The 23,121-nt window shown below is 42.7% G+C and overlaps 1 protein-coding gene across 1 annotated transcript in view; it reads right to left on the bottom strand.

Moving 5' to 3' along the window:
• Positions 1-23,121, bottom strand: part of KIF18A (kinesin family member 18A) — a 131,089-nt gene that overhangs the window by 78,044 nt on the left and 29,924 nt on the right. Inside the window, exons 7-9 of the mRNA XM_030560216.1 lie at positions 3,961-4,137; positions 2,509-2,583; positions 2,125-2,234 (exon numbers count right to left, since the gene is read on the bottom strand). Of these exons, the coding sequence (XP_030416076.1) occupies positions 2,125-2,234; positions 2,509-2,583; positions 3,961-4,137 (362 nt within the window). The remainder of the gene's footprint in view (positions 1-2,124; positions 2,235-2,508; positions 2,584-3,960; positions 4,138-23,121) is intronic.

A 23,121-nucleotide genomic window follows, 5' to 3' on the forward strand; every position in this document is an offset into this window, starting at 1 on the left:
TTAATGGCTATTAGCCAGGATGGGTAAGGAATGGTGTCCCTAGCCTCCGTTTGTCAGAGAGTGGAGATGGATGGCAGGAGAGAGATCACTTGATCATTACCTGTTATGTTCACTCCCTCTGGGGCACCTGGCATTGGCCACTGTCAGCAAACAGGATACTGGGCTGAATGGACCTTTGGTCTGACCCAGTACAGCCGTTCTTATGTTCTTATAAAATCTCAATAAATTCTATGTTACTGTTTAAGAAATTTAACATTTCATAGATCTATTAGGTCATCTAGACCAGCTTACTAGTAGGGCAGGATTGTTCTCTGTAGTACATTTTGGGAGATTTTTACCTAGCCTAGTTGTTAAAGTCCTGTGGAATGGACTTCAATTACTTCCCCTGCGAGACTATTCAACACCCTAATACATCTGTCAGGAAACTCTTCCTGACACTGTGCCTAAGTTCTCTGTTTCCCAATTTCATTCTATTGCTCCTAGCTCAACGCAAAACTGTACCATCCCAAATAATTCCACTATGTTCTTGGTGTTTATAAATGTCTGCTGTTCCCACACACTACACATTGTTAAGTTAGCCAAACCTGTCAATATATGTTTTTTCAGTTATGGGTTTTTTTTTTTTTTTTTGAGTCCATTTCTCTAGCTTGTGGATTGCCTGCGTTACTCTCCTCTGAATTCTCAGCAGTTTCAATACATTTTCCTGATAAAATGGTGCCCAAAACTGAGTAATCCTCTCCCTACTCTACGAATCCTCTGTATGGTGCTCTGTATGGTACCTCCAACATACATAAATCACAGATCACACAAACTGAACCAATTGTAAAAAAAGAGTGCATACAAGATAAACATTTTAAAACAAAGACTCAACGGCGAAGTTCAGATTTTTGTAAGGCTCAGTGGTCAACGGTAAACAAACACTGCTGACTAAAGTAAACACCCACACTTTTGTCAAACTGGTAAATATTTAAAAGGAAAATATGTACAAATCTCAGAACTTCGACATTTCCCTCCCCCTAAATGCTGATGTATATGAATTGAGTGAGCACCTTGACTTCCATAGAACTCATAGTGTTTTACCCAATAATTTAGCTTGATAGTTAAAGCATCAAATGATTAATTCTTCTGTTTTTCTTTTAAAGAGAGATAATCAGCAGTCAAGATTTTTTCAGAAAACTTTTTATTTTCAAATTATCTGAATACATTTCATGTTCCATTAGAAACAAAGAGGATGAGAGATGGGGTAAAATCAATTTGTGCTTTTCTATTTGTCCACTAATTAGTAAGCAGACCAATGTCCTTTTCAGGATTCTAGGAGTGTAGTGTTTTGGTTTATTTTATTTTTTTTTGGTTATTTTTTTTTTTGGTTATTTTTTAGCCACACAATTTAAGGAGGATTTTCAGTTAATACGTCACATTTTTTCATCTTTCACACACTTTACAAGTATTTCTTAAATTTATACAACATGTCTCAATCAAGTATCATCATTTTACAGGTTTATTAAAAGATTCAACTATCTGCTTTTTCTTTGCACTGTATAGTGTGCATGATTTCTGAACCTTTAAATAGAAAGCTTAATATAGTGAAATGTATACCCTGTTGCTACTTGTTTTTGCTGACGCACTAACTCCAATCCAGCACTTAAACGTCCCGTTTTTAAAAAGAAAAAACTAGATTATTCCTTTACAGTACTGTTTTTGCCATCAGATTATAACAAATGGAAGATATGGCCTTTAATATATAACTTTAGAAAGCTCATATGCCTATATTGAAACTTAATAGCTGAAAGTTTATCACTGAATAGGAAGCTAAAAAAATGTTCATTAAGTTCACCAACTGATATTTTTCCTGCCGTTAACTTAAAGTTCTGTAGCGGAGTCAAGAGAGACCAATTACAAAAAGAGTCTATCATGAGATTTGTTTAATTTTAAATCCCTCCATCAAGATGTACTGTAAAACGATATGAGTATAATGTCACATCTAGTTTAGAGAGATCAACATGAATCAAGCTGAAACAAAGATTTTTTGTTTTAAAAAAAAAAAGAATAGAACTGACTTTACAAGTCTATGGTAAAATTCTGCAAACCTAAATTTGTCAAAATGAGACCTTAATATGATGTTACCTTTGTATTTCCACTTGCTGCTGGTTTGAAAGAACACTTATACCATGGTTTTCAGGAATGGCTGTTTTTTCTTCTTCATATGATCTCAGTTTCTCTTTCAGCATTATGATCTGAAAAATGAGGAAAATATGTTTTCATTAAAATACAAAGCTTGCCTTGTGTAATTTATTTTTCACTATCTTTCTGTGCTTCTCTTGTAAAAGGCATTTTTAAATTAACAGTTAGGGATATCCCCCTGAATAGAACATGGAAACATTTGCTCCTTAGGAAAACTACAGAGAAATGGTAAGACAAATCTTACCGAATACTTTCATTCATTATATACTTTCTGCTTATACCTCAGTGACGTTAGCATAGTAATTATAGTGATTAAGACTGACATACCTCTTTGTTTTGTTCATTGCAAATCTTAACATATTGACTTATATGACTGTCCAAACTAACAACATTGCTTTTCAACTGTTAAAGAAAAGAGAGTTAAATTTTAACAACATTCTTTATGATATATCACACACAGTAACTGTACTAGACACAAATATCACTAATTAAATTTGTACTGTATTACAAGATGAGACAAAAGTATGTTGTTAAATCAGATTGGAAGCCAGAAGACTGTGGTTCTATTTCTAATTCTGCCAATGGTTACGGGCACATTCTGCATGTCAAAGGGCACATATTTCACAAATATAGAAAATTGGGGATAATGATATCTAACTACCTTTGTAAAGTACATTGAGATATATGGTTTCCCTGAGGCAAATAAAGTTTGCATTCTTGAAGAATAGCATTGGCATTTACCTTAAACACATGATATTTGATTTCTAATGTAACATCTTAAAATATTTAAGTAGAAAATGTAAATAAGAAAATAAAGGATATTAGACTAGATGATTCAACAGAATTTTGAAGCGAAAGCCAAGTTAATTGCAAGTTACATGGTTCTTTAGACACATAACTGCTTTGTTCTTTTAATCTTATGCTATTTTAATTTTGGCCATGTCTACATCTAAAATTTTGCAGCGCTGGTTGTTACAGCTGTATTAGTACAGCTGTATAGGGCCAGCGCTGCAGAGTGGCCACACTTACAGCAACCAGTGCTGCAAGTGGTGTTAGATGTGGCCACACTGCAGCGCTGTTGGGCGGCTCCAAGGGGGGTTCGGGGAACGAGAGAGCAAACCAGGAAAGGAGACCAGCTTCGCCGCGGTTTGCTCTCGCGTTCCCCGAACCCCCCTGCAAACCGCAGGGAAGGAGACCTGCTTGTTCGGGGAACGCGAGAGCAAACCGGGAAAGGAGACCAGCTTCGCCGCGGTTTGCTCTCGCGTTCCCCGAACCACCCTGCAAACCGCAGGGAAGGAGACCTGCTTGCTCGGGGGTTCGGGGAACGCGAGAGCAAACCGGGAAAGGAGACCAGCTTCGCCGCGGTTTGCTCTCGCGTTCCCCGAACCACCCAGCAAACCTCAGGGAAGGAGACCTGCTTGCTCGGGGTTCGGGGAACGCGAGAGCAAGCCGGGGAAGGAGACCAGCTTGATTACCAGAGGCTTCCTCAGGTATGCTGGGATACCTGCTTATTCCACGGAGGTCAAGAAAAGCGCTGGTAAGTGTCTATACTTGATTACCAGTGCTGGATCACCAGCGCTGGATCCTCTACACCCGAGACAAAACGGGAGTACGGCCAGCGCTGCAAACAGGGAGTTGCAGCGCTGGTGGTGCCCTGCAGATGTGTACACCTCCTAAGTTGCAGCGCTGTAACTCCCTCACCAGCGCTGCAACTTTCTGATGTAGACAAGCCCTTTGTAGACTCTAATACTTCCAAAATATTGTATACATATTACTTACAGAAGATTTAATATCTTTTGCTCGGTTTGCATACTTCAGAGTGTTGTAAGTGTCATCATAGAACATAGAAGAAGGACTAACAGCAGCTATCATTATAGTCCGACAATTCCCCCCAAGAGAATCTTTCAGTAAACGAGTAAGCTTGCTGTTACGATAAGGAATGTGCTGTTTCTTGCTCTAGAATAAAAAGTCACAAGTATTTTTATGGATTATAGAAGTTAGTATATTTGACCTACCTTAAAGTCTGTTTTAAGGCTTAATAATCCCACAAAGATAACAGTACATTCATTAGTGGCAAGTGGTAAAACCTTGTAATCTTTCACTTCCATTAGTAATCCCCTTCCAAATCACACTGTCTATTTTAAATCTTTCCCCACAAAAATCAAGAATTAGTGCATTTATTGCTTGAATTTTTGAAAGTTAGCCATTTGCTTTTTATACCCTAGATAGCGGAGAATGGTGATTTTCGAGATGCGGACAGCCTGGTACTGGCACAGAAAATGGACTATGGGGGAATCTTTATCATCTATATTAAAAAAACAAAAGGTTATCTACCTCTCGGAACAGTTTTTCTTTGAGATACGTTGCTTATGTCCATTCCAAGTAGGAGTGCTTGCTCTGCATGTACAGTCGTTGGTTTTTCCCCCAGCGGTACCCGTCAGGGTGGCTGTGCAGTCCCCTGGAGTTGCGCCTTCATGGCAGTGTATATAGGTCCCTGCCAACCTGCTGCCTTTCAGTTCCTTCTTGCCAGATACTCTGACAGAGGGGAGGCGGATAGGTCTTGGAATAGACATGAGCTACACATCTCGAAGAACAACAGTTACGAGAGGCAGGTAATGGTTTTTTCTTCTTCGAGTGATTGCTCATGTAGATTCCAAGCAGGTGACTCTCAAGCCTTATTAGGAGGCGGGGTCAGAGTTTATGGAATCAATGATTGTAGCACTGCTCTGCTGAAAGCTGCATCATCTCTGGTCTGCTGTGTGATTGCGCAGTGCGATGTAAAGGTGCCCTACAGAGGTTTTGGATAGGAATTTGTGCCAGGAACACAGCTGAGGATGCCTGCGCCTTGTGAAGTGTGCTATCAATGCAGGGGCAGGTATCCTTGCCAAGTCACAGCACACCTGGATACAGGATGTGATCCAAGAACAGATCCTTTGGGATGAGAATGGAAGCCCCTTCATGCGCTCCACAATCGCAATGAAGAAGAGTTGTGCTGATTTTTGAAATGGCTTTGCTCTTTCAATGTAGAAGACTAATGGCTTGTCTGACATCCAGGGAGTGCAGCATTCACTGTGGCTAGCGTGAGGCTTAGGAAAGAACACAGGAAGAAAAATACCCTGGTTCACATGGAATTGTGAAACTACCTTCGGCAGGAAGGATGGGAAATGCACCATATCCTTATAGAAGGCCCTGTATGGTGGTTAGTCTTAGGCTCAGACACCCTCCAGGCTGAAGCTATAGCTATCAAGAATGCTACTTTCCAGGAAAGGTAGAGGAGAGAGCATGTTGCTAAAGTTTGAAAGGAGGTCCCAGCAATCTAGAGAGTACAAGGTGAGATCCCATAGGGGAATTGGCTGTTTTACTTGAGGATAGAGCCTATCTAATCCCTTGAAGAAGTAGTCCACCATGAAGTTTGCGAAAACTGAGTGACAAGCCAAACCAGGGTGGACAGTTGAGATAGCTGCTAGGTGCACTTTTATTAATGATACCAACAGACCTTGCTGTTTTAGATGCAGCAAATAGTCCAGGATAAAAGGAATCGATGACTGTAAAGGGGGAGTGTGTTTTTGTAATGCCCAAATGGAGAATCTTTTCCACCTGGCCAGATAGGTGGCCCTAGTGGATGGCTTCCTGTTGCTAAGGTGGACTTCTCTAACAGAGTCTGAGCATATGAGCTCTGAGGGGTTTAACCATGGAGTTTCTATGCCTTGAGATGGAGACACTTCAGATTAGGATGCTGGAGACAGCCGGGTGTTGGACCAGGGGCAAGGTTATAGGCATGTCCACTGACAGGTCTAGAAGCATGGTGAAGCACTGCTGGTGGGGCCACACTGGTGCTATTAAGATAATTGATGCTCCCTCCTTTCTGACCATCAGCAGGACTTTGTGTACAAACAGGAAGGGCGAAAAAGAGTAGAGTAGATGGTTCCTCCAAGGGACGAGAAAGCATCTGAGAGAGAAGCCTAGGCTGTGATTCAGGAAGGAGCAAAATTGGTGACACTTCCTGTTGTACTTCGTTGCAAGCAGTCTGGGGAAACCCCCACCATTGGAAGATGTTGATCACAACATCTGGGTGGACGGACCACTCGTGACTGTGAAATGACCTGCTCAGATGATAGGCCAGTTCGTTCTGGGAATCTGGAAGGTAGGATGCCTCCAGGTGTATCGAATGGGCAATGCAGAAGTCCCACAGCTTAAGGGCTTTCCAGCACAGGGGAGGAGAGAGCAACATCTGTCTGTCTGTATAGAATATTGCTGTTGTGTTGTCGGTCAATACTGATACATATCTGCCCTCTAGATGGGCCTGAAAATGTCTGGCAAGCAAGGCAGACTGCCCTCTGCTCCTTGATGTTGATGTGCAGCAAAAGTTCTGCCTGGGATCAGAGGTCTTGAGTCCTGCAACTTCCTAAGTGTACCCCCTAACCCATCGTCAATGTGGCTGTTACTAGAGACAAGGGTTAGGGCCCGGAGAAGGGCATTCCCCCACACATCACTTGGGGGTTGAGCCATAACTTGAGGGATTTGATAACCGGGGGGGTGAGTGTAATCAACTTGTCTAGGTGATCTCTATTTGATCTGTACACCGAGGCTAGCCAAGCCTCAAGAGGGCGGAGACGCAACCTGGCGTGCTGTACTACTTATGTATAAATATCAGAGGGATAGTCTGGATCTGTAAAAGCAGCAAAGAGTTCTGTGGCATCTTATAGACTAACAAACATATTGGAGCATGAGCTTTCGTGGGTGAATACCCACTTGGTCGGATGCATGTAGTGGAAATTTCCAGAGGCAGGTAAAAATATGCAAGCAAGAATCTGGCTAGAGATAACGAGGTTAGTTCAATCAGGGAGGATAAGGCCCTCTTCTAGCAGTTCATCTGCAAAGAGAAACTGCTGAGCTTCAGTTCATCTGCAAATTTGATACCATCAGCTCAGGATTAAACAAAGACTTTGAATGGCTAGACAACTACAAAAGCAGTTTCTCCTCTCTTGGTGTTCACACCTCAACTGCTAGAAGAGGGCCTCATCTTCCCTGATTTTACATAAGTATATACAGCCATATGGTCGAGCAGTTTCAGGCAATTCCTTGCCGTAGTAGTGGGTATCGCTTGAGTTCCTTTATGATGGTACCCACTGTGGGAAAGCAAGCGTTTGGAAGGAAAGCCCCGGCTTGACCAGAGTCCAGGACAGCATTGATCAACTTATTCTTTGAGTAGGGTTTAGGGTCGACTTTGCCACATTCAGTATCAGGCTGAGCCTGTGGAACGTTGTCTGAATTAGGCTCACATGGGCCTCCACTTGGGCCCTGGAGCAGCCTTAAATTAGCCAGTCATCAAGATACGGGAATACTTGTACCTGCCGCTTCCGCAGGAAGGCTGCCATGACTGCCATGCACTTGACGGCTCCTCGAGTGTCCACCAAGAGGTCAAAGAGGAGAACTGTAAACTGATAGCAAGTGTTGCTGATCACAAAGTGGAGGAACCAACTATGCGGTGGGACTATGGACAATGAAAATACGTGTCTTTCAAGACGAGGGTGGCATACCAGTCTCCCAAATCCAGAGAGGGGATGGAGGCAGACAAGGGAGACCATGCGTAACTTTATCTTCTTCATGAATTTATTGAGGTTTCGCAGATCTAAATAGGTCTGAACCCATTCTTGGCCTTTGGGATTAGGAAATACTGGGAATAAAATCCCCTTCACCTGAATTCTAGATGGACCTCCTCTATCACTCTGAGTTGTAGGAGCATTTGCATCTCCTGCATGAGAAGTTGCTCATGAGGAGGGTCAGGGAAGGAGGATAGGAAGGCGGGAAGGAGCAGAATTGGAGAGAATATCCCAATTCTACCACACTCAAGACCCATTGGTCTGAGGTGATTTGTGCCCAGGCACGGTAGAAATGGGATAGACTATTCATGAAGGGAAGGAAACCGGGATCTGAACCAGTGAGTTGCCCTCAGGTGCAACCTCAAAAGTTTAACTTAGTTGCTGGAGGATGCTTCACTGAGCCCTGACCCTGGTTAGAGGAGGATTGAGAGGGCCTCTGTCTGTTACTTCTGCCCCGCTTCCTGCTATAGTCCTGCCTAGGCAGAGCTGGGTAGAAGCGAGGAGCAGGCTGTGTTTTAAAATGCTTCCTTTGTGGGGCTGGCGTATGAAGCCCAAAGGACTTCAGAGTTGTCCATGAATTCTTTAGGCTGTGGAGCTTAGTGTCTGTTTGCTCTAAGAAGAGCCTTACACAGTCAAAGGGCAAGTCCTGAACGGTCTGCTGCGGCTCGTGGAAGAGTCCTGACCCCTGAAGCCATGAGCTTCTTCTCATAGCTATGGCTGTTGCCATGGTACAGGCTGCCGAGTTTAAGGAGACCTGTAAGGAAATCCTCACTACAACCTTGCCTTCCTCCAGGACAGCAGCAAATTCAGAGCAGGAGTCTGCTGGAAGAAGTTTTTTTTACATTTGGACAATGTGTTCCAGGAATTAAAACCATAGCAGCTGAGGACTGTCTGTTGGTTGGGAACTTGAAACTGGAGCCCCCCGTAGAGTATACCTTCCTACCAAAGAGGTCCAGCTTCCCAGCCACCTTGGACTTAGCGGTCGGTCCCAGCTGTCCCTGTCTTCCCTTCTGGTTGGCCACCTCCACCATCAGTGTCTGGCTGAGGGTAAGTGAACAAGTACTTATAACCTTCTGAAGACAAAGTACTTCCCCCCACTTTTGCCATGCAGGGGAAAAAAGGAGGCAGGCATTTTCCACAATGCTTTTGTAGTGTAATTGATGGTTTTAATGAGAGGCAAAGCCACCCTCAAGGGATCCTTAGGCACCAGAATATCAACCAAGGGATAGGTCTCCTCTGCCACCTCCTCTGCCTGCATGACCAAATTTTGAGCAACCCTTCTGATCAACTCCTGGTGGGCTCTGTTGTCCATGGCTGGTAGCGTGGTGGATGTGCCTGCCATGGCTTCATCAGGGGAAGATGCCCCTTGGGGCACTGGATCTTTCTGCCTCTCTGGTTTATGGGGATCCCCTTGCACAGAAGCGCTCTGTGTGATGGCAGTAGTGGTGCTGGCCTCCATGCCCGTCTCAGCACTGGCCTCAGCTCCTGCCGCTATTTTGGTGCTGACCTGCATGCTCAACTCGCATTCATGTGCAGATTCGCGGGCAACAAATACTCATGAAGATGGAAGGGGACGTGACTCCAAAATCACAAACAAAGATTTGGACCCCAGCCTTTGGGCTTGGTGGCAGGCCCACGGGTTCCAGAAGGATCAATGAGCCAGTGCCTGCCACTGGAGTGGCCATGCCATTACAGGCAAAGGCTGCCCTTCGTCCTGTCTGGAGCAGTGCCACGAACAGTGCTGGCTTCGCCTAGAGGTGCACGATTCCGCCTCTGATGAGGACTCTGAGCCCAGTGACCAAAGCAGTGTGGAGTGAGATAGTGCTGGGGTGAGGACGAGCGGTGCCGCATTATCGTCGGCTTGCCCTTAGAGGGCACAGTGTCTCTCTGCGGTAGTGCTGATGCCTGGATGGGAGACTATGCTGTCATTGCTTTGAGGTCTCTGGCTGCCTCAAAAAGATGTCCTCCATGGAAGGGAGGTCTAAATCCTCCCGTCAACCCTCTTGTACCAGGGAGTCCATTAGAACCATACTCGACAGACCTCCCTGTGAGGCCAGAGTCAACAGTGCAGGCTGAATAGGAGCCAGAGCAGTGTGTCCCGGCATGGGATGCACCCTGTTGGTGCCTCCTTCTTCCACTGCTTTAGTGGGAGAGCAACCTCTGTCTGACCTCTTCTTTTTGTGCGACACTGGCAAATGGGAGTGGTGCCAAGTGCTCGCACCGAAGGAGGTCTTCGGCACCAGGGACTGGTGGTGCTGAAGGTCCCCGGAGCCCAAGTACTTTTTTGGCGTGTGGCCTCTGTTATTGAGGCTAATGCGCTGTGCACCTAAGTGCTGGGCTTGGGGTCGGACGCTGCTGAAGTTGGCTGGGGATGAAAGGCCGACTCCATGAGTAGCCATTTCAGCCTGAAATCCCTCTCCTTTTTTGTCTTCAGGCAGAAGCCTCTGCAGTTTTTACACTTATCAGTCTGATGGGCTTCCCCCAAATACTTTAAACAGGAGTTGTGTAGGTCTCCCTTTGGCATGGATTTTAGACAGGACCTTCATGGCTGAAACCCTTGAGACCGAGGCATGCCCCAGTCCTTGGGAGGGGAAACATAGTGCGGGAAACCCCCCAACTGAAACGCATCTAAGATAAGTAAAAACTACTTGACTAACTAATACTAAGTTTTGAACTATTTACAGGGTCAACAAGAAAGAGTTCACTAGGGGATTGCTTGCCGTAGCAAGAGAGCTGCTCAAACGACCATCACTAGTGGTAAGAAAGAACAGAAGAGGCAGTGGATTGGCAGGGACCTATATACAACATCTTGAAGGCGTGACTCCAGGGAGCTCCACAGCTGACCCAACAGGTACCGCTAGGGGAAGAATGGTCTGATGACTGCATGCAGTGCGTGCACACCTACAGGGGAGTCGCATCTTACACGTGGGTTAGGTTCTGAAGTCAGCAAGTAAGGCGAAAATCACGTATAGTCAAACGCTCATTGAGTGGAATGGTGGGCGGAATCACCCACACTACAGGTACAGTATTTAAATTGTTATTTTTCTCTTTTTTGTTTCGTTTTGCCAAGCACGTATTGTTAAAAATCGCGTTAAGTTAAATGCACCTATGATGCAACTTCACTGTACTTGGATTCAACATGAGCAATCACTCAAAAAAACCTTTTCACAATACCCACTGAATCGCCATCAGATAAGATTGTAGCTACTAAGGACCTCATCCTGCACCAAATAAATCCACAGGGTAAGATTCCCATAAACACAGGACTCAAATGCTCACAGGCCTTGTAGCATTAGAGATTTGGTGGCTTTGTCTGGGCCACAAAGGAATAAAACCCTAAATCCCTTCCACTTCTCCTTCTGAGCTTGAGGACAGCTCCGGGGCTGAAGGATGCAGCACACATTTACTGGCTCCTGTACATCCAAGAGGACTTATAACCCTTCTCGCCTAGGGCTGCTATTCCATGCCAAGAAAGAATGCTCCACACTCATGGGGGTTAGAGTAAAATTGGGTTTTTTAGACCTTGGAAAGGGCATCATGCTTGTCATCTTTTGAGGACTGGGAAAGGAATTTTGCTCAGGTCAGTTTGGCAGTGAAGAAATATGGGATTTTTCACCTTCGTCTCAGCAGTTCAGGGACCCATGGGTAGGTTAAGTTTTAAAATCCATTTTGTCACAACATAGCAGGTTCCCTGTGTACATACTCATTCAATAGCACTGGATAAACCAGAATCTTAAACAGATTAGAAGAATGCTGGGTCTTCTGTTGTCTCGTACAGCAAGGAAACAACCTTTTCTCTACTCCCCCGACCCTTGTATGAGGGCAGTCAGGTCCCATCAACAGTACTGGTGCTAAGTTAACTGGGTGCGGGGATGACAGCCTTCTGCCATGTGGTATGAGTTACACACGAAATAACTTGCAAGGGATGAGTTATTGTTAGATAGTTCCCAGATGTGTGACAAAGTTGTGGCCCAGTTAACCTTATTCCTGGTGTCTAGTCTGTCTTCTTGCAGTGTTTAGGACAACACTGGGCTACAATTTAAACAAATGATTCCATTATCAATCTCATACCCTGATCCATCCAGTCCTTTTAAAGTTGATGTTTAAGTGGAAAATCTCAGCTATATTTGTTTTCACTAGATTACGCTTTTTTGAGATGATCCCAATGACAAAATTATGGAAATGTTTACTCCTTGGGTTTGGGAGAAAACACAGCCAAGGAACTCTTCGAAGTAGAGGATGTGGTTTTGGATTTAGTATGCATCAGGGTGACTTTTATTTCAAGACAACTCAAAGTCAGTAGCCGAGAACACCTCAGTGACTTTGTACATTGCTTCAGCATGAAGTGCTTTATAGTTTAGAGTTCTACTGATTTCTTTTCAGGAGTCCTAGTTTGGCTATAGTAAAGGGAAGAACTTTAAACTAGGTTTAAAGAGGGCATGTGACAAAAGTCCACAGGCATCCAATAAAAAAAGTAACCTTGGCAGAGGGCTATATGTTGGGGGGGAAGAGAGGGTGGAAGTGGGGAGGATATGGACATTTTCAGTAGGGTCATAGGAACAACAAAAGTGAAATCAGTGGGGGAATCTGCTCAAAACCTTCACATCTATACACAAATAGAAGGATGTTGGGGGCTTATTCCTTCACCCTTTCACTTCCCTGGTCCTTCTCGCATGAACAGAGAGCAACAATACCCAAAGTCTGAAGGTGCAAATTCGAGGTTTATTGGGGTGAACTTTCAGCAAGCATGATTCCAGTTTCCTTCCTTAGTGTCCCCGTTCCCAGCTCTGACACCACACAGTCTTGCCTGTGTCCCTGTTCCCATTCCCTCACCTTAGCAAAACATGATTCCAATTCCCCCACCCCGCCATTCCTCCCTTACTTCTTGATTGACTGCAGACTGTATAGTAAAACTTGAGTTCTGTTTAGCTATACCTTAACCATTTTACTGAAATTTACCTAAACAATCCTAACATATTGTAACATGATTATTCAACCAATTACATCCCACCACCTTAATTGGTTTACATTCAACAAAAATTAATTATACAGCAGACAGAAACAATCACAGAACCAGACAGAGATTATACAGATAAACAATAGGGAAGTGGAGACTACAGTGCCACAAAATACAGAAATGAGGATTTCACATCCCAGCTATTGATAAGTGAGTTCTTGCCAGGCAGGATGCTATCAAACTAAGTTTCCTTTTACATCTTCTAGACTCTTCCCTGTCTCTGGAGCTGATAGGAATACAATCCTGTCCTGATATTCCTAACAGCCCAATAGAACCTTATTTCAATACGACTAGTTTGGAATGTGAGGATGTAACCATACACTTCCCAGTTAATGGCTGCCTTTGCTGCTTAGCCAAAGCCTTAGCCCAAGAACCAGACCTCAGACTGTCACATTAAGAGAAGGCTCTTACACAGACAGACAGTGATTTTGATTCTCTCTTTTATACCTCTATAACTAGCTTAGTGATAAGAATACACCTTCATTCTTAAAGTATAAGCCTTTGCAGACAGGCCTGAATATCTATATCCTAACAAAGGATTAAAGAGAATAAAACAGGAAGAACTGGAAGTATTAGTCCATAAGATGAATGATGACTTAATTGGCACAAGAGACTTGATAGGATAAGTCTCATGACTGAAATATTGATAGAAAGGCTACAGCTTGCTCTGGTAGGACAGGCAGGATAAAAAGGGAAGTGGTGATGCAGTATACATCAAGAATATATACACTTGTTCTTAGGTCCAGAAAGAGAAAGAATTGAGAGACAGACCAGTTGAAGTCTCTGGGTAAAGATAAAAAAGGAGTTGCATCATGGTAGTGGTCTACTATAGACGATCAAATCAGGAAGAGGTGGTGGATAAGACATTTCTAGAACAAACAACAGAAATATCCAAAACACAAGACCTGGCAGTAATGGGGGACTTCCCCAACAGATATCTGGATTGTTAAAGTAATATGGCAAAACATAAGATTTCCAGTAAGTTCTTGTATATATATTAAGAGCAACTTTGTGTTTCAGGAAGGGAGTAAGTAATGTGTGGGACAGCCATTTTAGACTTCATTCTGACCAACAAGGAGGAATTGGTAGCAAATCTGAAAATAAAAGGTAATTTGGGTGAAGATGATCATGAAATGTTAGATTTTATAATCCTAAGGAAGGAAAGCATGAGAGCAACAGAATGAGGACAACAGACTTTAACAAACTCTGAGAACTGGTCCGATTGGAAGAAAATCCAAAGGAAAAAGTTGTTCAGGAGAGTTGGCAGTTTCTCAAGGAGACATTATTAAAGGCACAACTGCAAACTATCCTGATGCAAAGGAAAGAGAGGAAAAAAACAGGAAGAGGTCAGTAGGGCTCGCCTCTTGCCGAGCTGGAGTACAGGAGTCGACAAGAGAGCGCTCAGTGATTGATTTATTGCATCTAGTCTAGATGCGATAAATCAATTGACCCCCCTGGATCAATTGCTGCTCGCCGATATGGCCGGTAGTGTAGACATACCCTTAGTTAGCAGGGATCTACTTCTTCCTACTTCTCAGTTGCTATTAGAAGCAGGCAACTCTGCAATAAATTTCCAGAAGGCTCTGCAAAAATTATCTAGCAACACATTGTATACTATGAATTTTCCCACTTCCAGATAAAGTGCCACTGCTGTAAGTACTCCTGATGGGAAGACACACAGTGCACTTTTAATACTGAACCTGAATATGTAGCGCAAGCAGCAGTGTTAAAAATGTAATAAGTTATTTTAATCTATAAAATGGAATTATTTTATTATGGAATATTCTGTAACCCTGTGATAAAGTGATGACAAAAATCCAGTGCAACTAAGACAGACAGCTGAAACAATGTTTAGTTTTTCTTTCTTCACAAGTTTCCTGCTGGCTAATTCTATAACTAATACAAAAGAGCAGGATGAAGTAATTAGTGCCATAGGCTAATGCCAATATTTTGCAAACATTTAACTATAAAAGAATTATAAAAAAGCCCTACCCATGTGAAAATATTGAGTTGGAGCATCAGGACTCCAGCTTAATGGGTGACAGTACAGCAACCAAAGACAGCAAGAGGCACTTCACCTTCAGAAAGATTGATGCCACAGCTGTGCATTTATGATTACAGCAGAAGTTATTCTTTTGGAGTCTTCCATTAAATATGCATTTTAGGCTTTTTTAAGGACTGCGGTTATGCAATAAACACAACCATTTAGCATTATCAACTTTATTATTTAAAAATGTCATGAGAGTTTGCTTAAACATAAGAAAAGATTTTGGGATTGTTCACTTCTGAAAGTGAATGGAAGTAGTTAGGTAAGTTATTATAAAGGATATTAAATATAATTAGGTAAGGACCAATAGTGTGTTTGGCACTGTACAGGATCCAACTAAGAAAAGATTTTGGGATTGTTCACTTCTGAAAGTGAATGGAAGTAGTTAGGTAAGTTATTATAAAGGATATTAAATATAATTAGGTAAGGACCAATAGTGTGTTTGGCACTGTACAGGATCCAACTATCTCCTGCCCCATTATGAGTACACTTACAATCTAAGAACCAAGGTGGGTGAAGTAACATCATCAGGTCTAGACCTGGGGAAGAGCTCTGGGTGGATCAAAAGCACGTCTCTCTCTCCAACAGAATTTGGTCCAATAAAAGATACTACCTCACCTGCCTTGTCTCTCTAACAGCCTGGGACTGACACAGCCACGACTACACCGGATACAATCTAAGAACCAGACAAATAAGACTAGATAATACCTAGCTCTTAATACAGCACTTCTCATGAGTACGTCTTAAAGTGCATTCAGAGACCTAAAAACAAAACTTGCAATCTTATTATTTTTCTCTCTCAGTAGAATTAGTTTTTCCTGATTTCACTCACTGTAATAATGGAGTAGAGAAAACTATTTAACTTTTTAGAATACTGAGGAAGAAACAAGTATATTAGAATGCTCTGAAGGAGGACAGCAGAGGTCTAGCATATTAGATACACCTCTACCTCGATATAACACTGTCCTCGGGAGCCAAAAAACCTTACCGCATTATGTCAAACTTGATTTGATCCGCCGGAGATGCAGCTCCCCCCCCACCCTCCGAGCGTTGCTTTACCGCATTATATCCAAATTTGTGGCCTTATATTGGGGTAGAGGAATATGTGGTGCAAGTATGTACTTGGCCCAACTCAACCATTCAGCCACTGCTGCTATCCATGCTATTGTGGCTACAAAGCTATTTAGACGTATGCTAGCTTAATAAAAGCAAGCGTGAGCATGTGTACGTGAGCAGGGGAATCACAGCCCTAGCTTGAAGGGTTATTCCTGTGGGAATTCTGCGCCACTGCACATGAACAATTTGCACAGAAATTAATGTTTTTTGTGCAGAATTTCCTTTTCCTCCAGAGAAATGGGCTATAGAGCTGCTGGCTGCCACTAGGGGCTACTGGACCCAGCAGAGCCCAGCTCGCACACAGAAGACACTGCCCGGGGAAGAGGGAGGGAGCTGGAGGGTTTGGAACAGTTGCAGCTCTCAGCATGCCCTAAAGGAAGGAGGCAGCCTGCAGGGAACTCCATACAGGCCTGGGACCCAGCATCACGCTGTTTCTCCCTCTGGATCCATAGGCTCTGGGTGTATGCGTGTGCAAATGTCTGAGCTGGGGGCCTGCAGATGGGGTCTGGGTGGAGAGGAAGTAGGGGGTGCATGCGAGTGATTGGCCTGGGAGTGTGCGGCTGGGCTTGGGGGAAAAAGAGTGTGGATTTCTGCCCCCCCTCGGACTCTCACGGGGAAGAACTGGATCATCATTCCTTAACACTCTACTCCTGGAGGAATTTTGTGTCTCTGTATTGTTATAGACATAGTTGCTGACAGGCATTTTGAAATAAATTACCAAAATAATTGAAACTGGTGTGATTACATAGAGTTATTTTGACAAATAAAATCTGCAGAATTTTAAAATATTGTGCGCAGAATTTTCCCAGGAGTTAAGCGCAGACATAGCTCTAGGGCAGGTGTCGGCAACCTTTCAGAAGTGGTGTGCCGAGTCTTCATTTAGTCACTCTAATTTAAGGTTTCGCGTGCTGGTAATAACTTTAACATTTTTAGAAGGTCTCTTTCTATAAATCTATAATATATATAACTAAACTGTTGTTGTATGTAAAGTAAATAAGGTTTTTAAAAAGCTTAAGAAGCTTCATTTAAAATTAAATTAAAATGCAGCGCCCTCCGGACTGGTGGCCAAGACCTGGGCAGTGTGAATGCCACTGAAAATCAGCTCACTTGGCGCCTTGGGCACGTGTACCATAGCTTGCCTAACCCTGCTCTAGGGAGCAAGAAGGAGCTGGAGGAGGGATGTAAAGAGAGGCTTGACATGGCTTTACTGGTAGATAAGGAAGAACTTTAACAGTTGCATTTTAGATGTACTTTAGAGGGGTGATATGGGTTTTAGGGAGTCCAGAGAGGAAGAGGGGTTAGAGTAATAAAGTCAAGAGATGTTTAGACGATAGGACAAAAGAGAATGGCAATATTAAAAATGTTGACTAGAAAGAAAAAGACAAGATGAGGGTGACAGGCTGGAGAGAAAAGAATTCAGGAACAAAATTAGCACTCATCTTTTGACAGCTCTCTCTTTGTACATGAGCAGACATACATAAACACAAATTAGATAAACTGTCCAACTATCTTTGTTTTAACCTCCTGCCAGATAAGTACGAGTGTTTCTTGGCCCAATTTATCCAAGTTAACTGGGCAAGAAGAGGAAAGTAACTATATTTTTACCTCACTGTTTGCTCAGGGAATGGGGAGGGAATTTCCTTTGTACTGACACTAGTACGAGCTACTCCTTCAGATTTCGTATCACATTGCATTTATTTTTCCTAGCACAAGTTTCTTTATGGTACAGCTCACTGAAGGGGTTTGACAGTTACTCTTCCACAATTTAGCTCTGCAGTTCTCTGGTGCTGTTGATGTTGCAATACATTTTCTGTCAGATGAAATTTACAAGCACATTACCCTGCTTGACAGAAACAGTGAGCCACAAGGATTTCCTGAGGAGAAACTCACACATGCTGTGCGAGACATTTTGCTGGCTTTTCTTTTGGCTGGGGTAACATTTTTCAACTATATCAATTACATAGCCACCCTGACACAAACTTTCAAAAACATAAAACATTGAGTGAAATGCGCCTTGACTCCAGAAGGAAAAATATCCTCAGTCTTTTTTCTGCAATTATTTAAAACCATTTGGAAGACTGTATATCAGTGGTCTCATGACCCACAACTGTGTTGTTAATGTAAGATTTGTCCAACATAGCATGTGTGGTTATAGAGGACAGGAGTCTGAAGTCCTTAAGGTCCAAGTTACAGGACTCCATTACCAAGAAGAATGGGCATATGGCTCCTTTGTTCAGTTACTGAAAACTCAGCACGGGGTAGCATGAAAACAATAAAATATTAAGCCCCTGGAGACTCAGCCAACATTTAGGATGCCAAGCTTCTTTAAAGGTTCAGAAAGGAAAAATTAAAGTCAAAATTAGAGCTATGGTTTCCCCACTGTATTATTATCTGATTTATCATTTGAATTGCAAACTTTTTAGTTTGGTAATAAAGAGGTAGCATGTTCCATTAATAGGACATCATGCTAGGCATCAGGAGATAAAGGTTTTGTCACTCATTTGTTGTGCGACTTAGTCAAATTGCAATCTGTGCCTCATTATCCCCCTTTTACCAATGGGGAAACAGAATACTTACATACTTTTGTCAAGTGGGCTTTATGTTAACATGCCATTATTGATAATTCGCAAATATCAAGTATTTGCATATAATTAATAATCACACCTGTAACACAAAGGTTATGAAACTTTAAAGAGAACTGCCTACAGCTGCAACATGTAATTTTAAAAATTGGATGCTCCATCACTTAGCTATATGCTCCACACTGAAAGTAACCAGTAATTTGATGAAAATCTCCAAAGCAACAATCTGCTCTCTCAAACATATCTAGCTGTGAGGCATTATCCTGAGAAATAATGTGAACACAGGAAACATACGCATAAAACAAAACACAAACCTAAAATCTAAGGGCTATATTCTGCTGTCTCTGGTGCACATCTCCTACCACTGTTAACAGAAGCCATACTGAAATTGCCTGAGGAAGAATCTGGCCTGTTTTGTCTTACAGATACCCCTCTCCCCCTTGTGTTTATTTCTCTTCCTTGTATTTAGGCTCATTGATAAAAATAACTGTCCTTTTCTTCCTGCTATCCTGGCAGATTAGGGTTTCTATAAATCCCACCATTTTCTCAGTATATCCCATATGCTGCAAGTCTAGCCGAACAAAGTCAGTTAACTTTGCTTAGGGAATCCCCCTTAAACCTACCTCATCAATATGATGCCATGAAGTCACTTTTTATTCCACAAGTGAAATTACCAAAGTGGTAACCCTAAGCAGTATGTTCTTATTCTTGGTTTTCACTCCATTTTGTTACACTAAATCCATGTGTCACAGTGAAATATGAGGAGAGGTGAGATAAGAGAATCTAAGAGTCATATCTACAGTAACTATGGATTTGAAAAAACAAAGAGCATTTATGAATAAGTAGGTAACTAATTGGGCAATTATTTTGGAAAATACCTGTCCTGCAACACCTAACATGAATGCTGAGCAGTGAGAATAGATCAAGTAGCCTATTCTTTAAACCTAAGTATAAATGAGTGAAAAAAATTCAGCGTAATTTGCAGCACATTGCTTTAGATTTCCGTTAGTTTCCTGACTGAATGCAGGGCCAAGTTAAAAAAAAGTGGTCATTTAATAGCTTCACTGGGAAAAATTCTAGTACACATCATGCTACAAAAATGAAGGGATCCAAAATATCTCTGTGATCTGGAATACGGACTATTGCTTGTGACATGGCAACTCACTATCTTAGTTTGCATTTGTAATAAGCTGATATTTTTTCATTCTTAAAATTACAGGTTCATTTTTGCCTGTGTTCCCATTTATTTTATATACTAGGATTTTGGCTCAGCATATTATGGTTGTAAAAATAACCTCCCAATGTGAACCAAATGTAAACTTACGCACAATTATCTTCCTGAATATGCAGACAGCTTTGATGTATCCATTGCTGTGCTCACAGCTTTGCAAAGCATCAGCAGAGTGGAATGGGCAAGATTGGTCAGTTTCTCTACTGCTGTTCAGAACAACTTGTGCAGCAGTGAAATTGTCAAAAAATCATTTCTATTACATACTGATGCTGGAACTAAAAAACAAAACAAAAAAGGCTAAGATGAGTAGAGTAGATACCAGTCTCCCCTAAACACCAGGCAAGCTGGGGGATAAGGGTTGGAAACGGCTGGTGGAAGAGAAAAAAAACAAAACACAAAAACCACAACCCTTTCTTCTCTGTTCCAGCAGACAGAAAGAAGCAGAGCTTCATGTTTATATAAACACTCACTAGATCCTGCTCTAGGAGATGCCCAGCATACACTAGACTCTTGATGTTACACTCTCCACACAACAATGCTGCAGTCTGGAGCCAGCTAATAGGGGTAATACCAGTGTTTCTAAAAAATAAATTACATTATGTGTGTGTGTGTAATCAAATACAATACATAATACAATTGCTGTAATTTATTAACATCTTATTTTATATTCTATAGGATCTCCTCAAAAAAAAAAAAAAAAGACAGCAATGTTGTTTAAACATTACATTACACTCAAGTCCATAGCCAGCTGACACAAGTCAATAACATTCCCCAAGCTTCTCTAACATGTCTTGGAGCAGAAAATCAGGGCACTAACATTTTTTTTGGTTCTTGCCTATTTCTTTACCCCTCTCCGTGCTGCTGGGTGAGGGAGGGAGCAAAGACCCATTCTGCAATAGGCACTTCCTACACTCAGGCAGTCAGTTGATCTCCTTGCCTGCTCACCCTAGGGCTCCTACATCCTAGCAGGGAAACAGGCAATAAAGTAGTCAATGATACTCTTCTCCGTTCCCTGTGACTCAGCAGGTGGCCAATGGTAAAGAGGTGGAGCAGCTGTAGCAAGAACTGAACAGTTGCTGTTCAGAGCACTTTAGCCTCACATCAAAGTTGCTTTGGGTGGCTGCAGGGAAAGCAGTTCAAATACCAAGGCCAGAGAGGACCATTATGATAAAAAAGGGACCAATTGTGGAAGCAGGGCCTCTTACTTCCTCTCTCTTGCAACAGAAGTGGCCCAGACACTTGAAAGGTGCACTGTGGCTCAGGAATTCATCTTCAGTTCACAATCAAATTGAAGTTCTTAATATAGTTGCCCAGAAGGGCCACATAGGTCAAAAATGGCCCCACCCACACGTGGGACGCCACTGTGGTAGATGTTACAAGCCAAGGCTCACAATCATGGAAAGATTCTAAAGCAGTTTAGCAGGAGGTAGGCCATGTCTGTTGGTCAATTGTAATGACAGTACATATATACAACCCTCAATTCTGAATCCTAAGTTTCAATGCAGTCATAAATGGTCCTGTCCATAACCACTCTCTCCATTTTATCTACAAGATCAGTAGCAATCCAATGAAACAAGAAAGAGAAGGCTAGTAGGGACAGGAAATGGCAATACATTCAGACAATTTTAATAGTAACTTCTCTCCCTCCTTCATGAGGATACTTTGGCAGATTCCTCAAGAAGGCACTTTATGTAAATAAGGACTGAAGGACTTATCCCTGAAATTAACGTTGGATCTGGCTGTAGAGTTGAGAGTACAGCCGAATACATGAAATGAGTGAATTTTAAAGTAAGCGGTAGACTTACAAATTTCAAAGGATACATTATGTAGTCCTGGAGGCATTCTGCACCAAAAAAATAAATTCTGCACACAATATTTTAAAATTCTGCGAATTTTGTCAAAATAACACTACATAAATCTCACCAGTTTCAATTATTTTGGTAATTTATTTCAAAATACCTGTCAGCAAGTATGTCTGTAACAATACAGACACACACAAAAATCCCCCCAGGAGTAGACTTAAAGAAACCCCTATGACAACCTAGTTCTTGTTTCTCCACCCCCTTCCCCTCTAGAGCCCAGCCAGGGGGCCAGACACCCACAATTCCTCCCCACCAGAGCCCAGCCAATACATCCAAACTCCTCTCCCTCAGTCATGGAATTCCCCTGGCCCAGATACCCACACCTTCTCCCCCGAGTCCAGCTGCAGGGATCCTCCTTTGCCCAGATACCCGCATCCCCTCACCCCCAGAACCCAGTCACTCTCTCCCTGAGCCCAGCCACAGGGCCACCCTGGTTTAGATATCTGCACTGCCTCCTCCCCAGACTCCTGACCCACCTTCCCCCAAGAGCCCTGCTGTGGCCCCCCTAGCCCAGACACTGCTGGCCCCAGAGTCCAGGAGGGAGAAACTGCCTGATGCTTGGTCCCAGGCTTGCATGGAGTTTCCTGAGTTTTGCTGTCTCCTTCCCTCAGGGCATGCTGGGAACTGCAGCTGCCAAGAACACTCTAGCTCCCCTCACCCAATCCCCCCCAAGCAGTGTCTTCTATGTGTGAGCTGGGCTCTGGGGGGTGGGGGAGAGGGTTCAGCAGCCCCTAGTGGCGGCCAGCAACACTGCAGCCTATTTCTGTGGGTGAAAGGAAATACTGCACACACATTAATTTCTGCAAAATTCTGCATTGCACAGTGGCACAAAATTCCCCCAGGAGTAATTATGGAGATGAGTCACAGAAATGGCTATTCCTTTGGTGGAATGAATTTTAAGTTTGCTTTGCTGCCTCAACTCCTGCCTGCTCAGAACAGGCTTGATTACATAGTTTTATCCTAAGTTTTATCCTAATTTTGTAATATTTGGACAGATATTACTTCCCTTTGACTTTTTTCCCCAAAGGCCATGAACAAGAAGAATGAGTTCTGGAATAGCGTGGTACTCTACCAGGAATAGCACTATACTCTTTTTGTATTCAGTTTATTCACACAAGGTTCTCTGAATGTTTAGAGGCTTTGGAGAAGAGATGGGAAAGATAGATAAATGGTTTGGTTTATCTTTGGTATAAACTTGGAATGGTAACACGTTATTTCATCATTGGGAAATACTGTACAAGAAGAGAGTCCTTCACCTAAGCTTGGATTTCACTAACCTACCTAGATGAGATGGCAACCCATGAAGAAACTGAAGGAAAATAATGCAATGAAGCAATGGTCAAACATCGTAACTCCAGTGGTTCTAAAATAGCAGCCAGGAAATAGCAGGCTCACATTCCAATAGTGAACAGGTTGTGGGATACAGATCTGACAATCCGTTCAAGTAACATTGTACAACAAATGGATGAAGAATGAAGTTTG

This window comes from Gopherus evgoodei, chromosome 4 (genome assembly GCF_007399415.2).
Source record: "Gopherus evgoodei ecotype Sinaloan lineage chromosome 4, rGopEvg1_v1.p, whole genome shotgun sequence".
NCBI lineage: Eukaryota > Metazoa > Chordata > Testudines > Testudinidae > Gopherus > Gopherus evgoodei.